Source organism: Sphaeroforma arctica (genome assembly GCF_001186125.1).
Source record: "Sphaeroforma arctica JP610 unplaced genomic scaffold supercont1.73, whole genome shotgun sequence".
In the NCBI taxonomy this organism is placed as follows: domain Eukaryota; class Ichthyosporea; order Ichthyophonida; genus Sphaeroforma; species Sphaeroforma arctica.
In genome coordinates, this window is record NW_014040485.1 from 13,287 (window position 1) to 19,378 (window position 6,092).

At 41.4% G+C, this 6,092-nt stretch overlaps 1 protein-coding gene across 1 annotated transcript; it reads left to right on the top strand.

Annotated features, from left to right (window-relative positions):
• The first annotated feature begins 2,885 nt into the window (after positions 1 to 2,885).
• SARC_01764 (hypothetical protein) lies at positions 2,886 to 4,630 on the top strand. Its single transcript, XM_014304499.1, has one exon. It carries the CDS (start codon positions 2,934 to 2,936, stop codon positions 4,509 to 4,511), a length of 1,578 nt encoding a protein of 525 aa, XP_014159974.1. The 5' UTR covers positions 2,886 to 2,933; the 3' UTR covers positions 4,512 to 4,630.
• Positions 4,631 to 6,092: the final 1,462 nt, after the last annotated feature.

Sequence of the window (6,092 nt, forward strand, 5' to 3'; positions counted from 1 at the left end):
GATCAGGTCTATAAACTCAACTGGAGAGAAAATTAGAGGAAGTGAGAGAGGTATCAGATAAATACATATGTTGTTATTGTCCATAGCTCTCTCTCTCTCTCTCTCTCTCTCTCTACTGTGTAGAGAGGGGAGAATAAGTAGGGGATTGTCATGAGTGAGAAATCGTTTCTGAGACTAATTCTTATTCCACCAGAGAAGATAATTAGCTCATCCTGACAAGTTCACATTTCACACTGTGACATTTCACATTTAACAGCACATGTAAAGGGCAGGGAAAATGAGTAATAGAATTTGATCATTGATGAAATAGTAAACAAACGGACACATCTCTCAAGTTAATATTCCAATAAACAAGTGCAACTATCGATACTATAGATATGTGCAAGCAAAATGATATCTATGGTGTAGAATATCTATAGATAAACTCTCTGTCTCTCTCTCTTTCATTTTCTAATTAAATAAATCGTCGCTATAATTCTCTCTTTATCTAACTTTCTCTCCCTCTATTTAGTTCTTCGCTCTCTGTGTGAACGTAAATGTGTGGCTGTGTGCGTGTGTGCGATCGAACGAGTAGAGAGTCGGAAAAATAGTAGTTATGTAAATGCACAACGAGCGACAGGTACAAACCATGGCCAACTTGACAACTGGGACTCGTTTCCGCTCCGGACCTAATCCTGTAATCCAGAGGGCCACGTAAATATTAAAATATTAAATAGAATCATGACCTTCTAGGAGTGTAAAATTTAAGGGAGAACGGAAAAGTTCGTAGGACTAGAATACAATCCTTTTGCATCATCCATGTATATAAGAAAGATTTTGAACATTTACACAAACTATTTCTAAATTTACAAACAACAATGAACACAGCGACTCTACACTCACAGTCTACAGCGCTACACTATACAGTTTAAAAGTGCAATGAGACTATGGTGTAAATGTGTAAATAGTGCGTGACTAAATAGTACAGTGTACAGTGCTACAGTCTACAGACTACAGTGCCCTACATTTTACAGTCACACTGTTACACCGCAGTCAGTGTCACACCCTATACAGTCTACAGTCACACTCTATTCAAGAAGAGAGAGAGGCCCGAGTGTCATATTTACATAGATACGATTCGTCATTCGACACACGCCCCTATATATATTTTTTAATACATAGCATTTGTTTTTTTATACAAATTGTATTTTGTTTTGTTTTGTTTATTTGAACTTTTTCTTTGAAAAATATAAACGAAATAGTTGTAAAATATGCTCAACAATGATGTCAAAAAAAATTGTAGCATTGTTTTCTTCAACGTTTCGTACTTTTTATGTTAAAAAAGGACCTCCTCCACAGCCCCACAGGTCTATTGAGTCTACTCTATAGACTCTTTGCGAGTATTTAGTATGCTTCTTCAGGGAGTCTAGGTTTTATTTAAACTTCAATCCTAATTTTTTTTAATGGACAAATTTAAAATCGCGGTGTAAGAGGAGAAGCCGAAAACGGGACACATGTCAGCTATGCTTAGCATGTGTACAAGATAGGTATTAGTAAAATATATCCAGCTATTATAATATACAATTCTGGTTACGAACTTACGATCGTTTTTTTTTCAAGCCGGAATATTCCCGGTGTAGTTTTTTTTTTAGAAAGTTACCGCTTTGGTATAGTTTGGCACAAGTCCTGACTCCTGAGTCCTGACAGCCTGACTCCTGACTGAGTGACATTGATTCATTGAACACTTTTGAGCTTTGACAGTCGACAACTCGTTAAGTCGTCGCTCGTTCTCAGTCGTTAGTCATTACTCTGCACTGTCTGCACTCTGCAGAGCCAAAGTATCCCATGATGAATATTTCCGCCAACACACGAGTCACGAGGCTTCTGAGCTGGAGCCTGGAGGCCTGGAGTACATACTACTTACTACATAGCCATAGGCATCCTGAAAATAAATATGTACTATTTACATATTGGTAATTTTTTGTTTTTTATTTTAAAAACAAACAAACATATATGTACTTCTTGTAAAATTTAATTACATTGGAATGATTGGAGGACTCGTGGAGTCAATAATTTTTGTTTGTTTTTTTGTTTTTTTTTCAAAACAACAGGATGAGTGATGACAAGTGCACAGAAAGTCTGTGACATGATATTAAAAAGAGTGAGTGTGAACTGAGGAGTGTGAGACTGTGAGCCTGTGAGGCTGAGACTTGAGAGTCTAAGACTCTGAGACTGACTGTCTGAGAGACTGTGAGTCTGAATCATACTCTGAGACTCTTTCTCTTTTTTTCTTTTTTTTTAACAAAATAAGTCTCTGTGACAATGACAGTCTGACAAGTGACAACTGACAAGTGGCAACGCATTGACATTTCTCCCGCTCCGTTCACGTCTTACTGTATCAGATTGCTCGCTTTTGTTTTTGTTTTTTTCTAATTTGACATCAAAAAAAACCCCCTTATTAAAATATGTATATATTTAAGAAAAAAGGCAAAAAGCTCAACAACAACCTTTTTTTTTATGGCCAGTAAAATACTAAATACTCCTGCTGATCGCTTTAACTGTTTTTTTTTAAAGCTCTCGCCCTGGCTCAGCGGCCAGGAGCTCGGGAGACCAGCAGGCCTGAGGTGCCTATCCTGCCAGGACCCCAGCCAGGTGACCAGGTCTCAGGCAGGGTGGCAGACAGGCATACTCTCTCTCCCACCACTCACATCCACCAAGCTCCATTGCCTCCAAACGAAGGCTAAAGAGTAACGAGGCAATCTGATTCCGATTCAGTGATTGTGTGCAAAATACTTTTTTTTTCGCAATACTTTACATGATACTTCAGAAAGAAACGTTTTCTAAGTTGATCTCCAGGTGTGTATAAAAGGGGAACCCAGTGTCTTTCTGAGGTATTAATCATAACCTATACACCTACACAAGGGGTATTTATTATCTGCAACATTTTTAACAATATGACAGCTTCGAATGATGTGTCAACACTAACTGGCAGGGATGCGGAAACTCAGGAGCTCAGAATGAACGCCGTAAAGGGTAAGAATCTTCTATACTTGGCGAGTAATTCAACTGCTGGTTCCAGTCCCACATACATGGTAGAAATGATGGCGGACTTGCGTAAACGAGGACTGGTTATTTATGGTGTGTTTGAGACCCCTACAGAGAAGAAACCTACCTGCCCGTATCTAGATCAGCTGAAATCTAATGACGCAGTCGACCATGTCTTTTTCGCCGAGTTGAACTGCGAAGAAGCTGCATCGAACGTTGTCGAGGCTATTAAACACTTGGATGTGAAGTTTGATGGTGTTTGGGGTGGAAGAGAACTAATTCAACCGGTGGTGGGTATGGTCGCCGAACTTCTAGGTGCGCCTGGACGAAATCCAGCACACTCATATCAAATGGCCCGTGACAAGTATAAGACACGTGTGGCACTTGCAAACGCTGGCCTGAACACGCCCATGGCATACCCAGTGAAGTCTGTTGATGACGTACCAAAATGTATCGAAACGGTTGGATTCCCAATGATCATCAAACCTACGGCAGGTGCAGGTTCTGAGGGAGTGCACAAAGTATACACCGAGGAGGAACTCACCAAAGCCGTTGGTACCATCTTGGAAGACATCGAAGTCAACCCGCTGCTATCTACTCAAGGTATGACAGATTTCTGTCCCATTGTGGCGGAGACCCTGCTCGTTCCCATCATCTACAATGATCTCGTTCAAGAGTTCGACGTGGAAGTGTTGATGTCGAAGGGAGAGTCCGTTTACTCAAATGTAGTCGACAACTGGATTCCCGACGCACCGTACTTCCAGGACAAAGGATTTAACTTCCCCTCTCTGGCACCTAAAAGCGTTCAGGAAGAGCTTATCGAATACTCCATCGCGTGTGTCAAGGCACTTGGATTCATCAACGGTAACTTCCATGTCGAATCAATGTATACCGAGTACGGACCTGCTCTGCTCGAAGTTAACCCACGGGTTGGCGGTGCTGAGATCCAAAACTTCCACGAGCGTGTTTTCGGTGTGAATCCTAACCTCAACTTTCTTCTGGCTCTCCTGGATATCCCAATCAATCCTCCTCGATTTGATGTACCCGCAATGGGTCGTCTGCACCACTTTATCAATGCTCCAACAACTGGTGTGCTAGAAGATCTTACCTTCTTGGACCATTTCGAGGGTCATGAGTACGTCACCAAGATCGAATACATCGCCAAAGTAGGCGCCAGTGTTAGAGGTATTGATACCGGTGTGCCTCAGTGGTTGGGTGGTGTTGTATTCGAGTTCCCCGAAGAGAAGATGTTGAGTGCAATCGAGGAATTGAAGGTGTTGATGAAGCAGGCGGAGGATAATGTACGCAAGCTGATCACTCCTATCCGTAAGTTCTCGCTTACCAGAAGAAAGTCCATTGTATTGGACGTTGTAGAGGATCTGGAGCCCGCGCAGAAGAGACGTGTAAGAAAGTCGATCACAATAGACGATATCGATCTGGAAGAAATCCTGGCTTTAGAGGCTTCTATTGCTACCACTACCATCTAATTTAATATCATTGTATATGGCGTTTGTAATATCATATGCTTTGGTTTGAAACTAGAATTCTAGACTGATAATATTAAAATTCTAATAAAGCAGAACACCAATCATCCGGAAAATAGTACCTACGAAAAATTATGGTTGTATTCATAGGCATTCGCCTTTTGTTGTATGTTGGCTGAACAGTTGGGTTGTACAGTGGCCACGACGAGAATACAGAGTGCTGATATCTGAAGTCTCTTATCTGGTGAATGGTAAAACAATCCAGAACAAAAGTATAGCCGCAATATGGAAATGTTTTTTATTTTAGAGGGGAGACGGGGGCGGTGACAAACGACACCCTAAAAATATTCGATTCACATGTCTTAGATAAATGCATGCGTCATTTGGGTGTCATGCTCATGTGTTCGAACAAATAATGATCCCTATGCGTATTGTAGCAACACGTAAGTAGCATCAATAAATACTGACAGCCAGGCAGTCACTCAGAAGCACTTATCCTCTGTATATACAGTAAACGCTGTTGATAAGATAGTATAATAATATTCCCCATGCGGCAACCCATCACAGACTTTACTAAAATGTACAAATCGCAAGTCGACAATTGTCGATTCTCTGCATGGTACGATGCCTTCCGTGACGTGAGTCTCCCAACACATGTGCTTCCTGTGCCTGCTGAATTTCTGGATTACATGCTGGCCGATGGCCTTCTTCTACCGGACCAGTATGTGTGTCTTATCTCGGCTCTTTATACACTGTTCTTTGTGCTTGGATTAGCTTGTTGTTCGTTGCACATTTAAGGAGTGCTTCAAACAATATTGTATTGTGTTGTGCTTGTGCTCAAACAATACATAACTCGATGTGTGCCTGGGATATGGGAATATGGTACCTACGAATGGTAGACAACTTCGTATTAAGCACTGCTTGCTATCATATACATACTGCACTCGATCCATTCAACAACCTCCCTTCTACCACACGCAACCATAGTACGCGCGAACCTCTGCTGAATGAGTCCCTGGAACACCGAATCTTGCCACGTGACAGTAGTGGTGCAATCTTAACCGATAGCGTTTCCATGTGTTCGCTATAGCTGCTTTATACATATAGATTCACTTGACTGTATATGAATACGCATACACAGCGTGTGTGTGTTAAAATGATGTCTGTGGGCTTACACTGTGTCACAATGTACCCAGCTAGTATGTCGCTGAGTCTATACGTCGATTGAAGGGGAAGGGTAGTTAAACTAACAAGTTTCAAGTAACTATTCGACAATAAGTTTGGATCGGTCTCACCCGTCGTCGCCACCAACTATGAAGTAAAATAGCGTCTAGTGCGTGTGCTTTCATTGGCGATGGTGATTTTGTACTTCAGGACAATGTATTGCGGCACCCATAGTTACGACCACCGTCGATGTTAACGTTCAAGTCGATGGGGTTCGCATCGATGCATGTGTATGCACTGTACTCAGCCCACAATAACTGCAAGTATGATGTTTTCGTTTTGGAATTACATATCCGAGCTTATCGACAACACCAATTGGGCAACTTATTTGTGAACCCCGTTACGAAATATATATTTACA

Excerpts from the sequence above, each read along its gene's own strand:
- SARC_01764 (XM_014304499.1), top strand. The coding sequence starts at position 2,934 with ATGACAGCTTCGAATGATGTGTCAACACTAACTGGCAGGGATGCGGAA.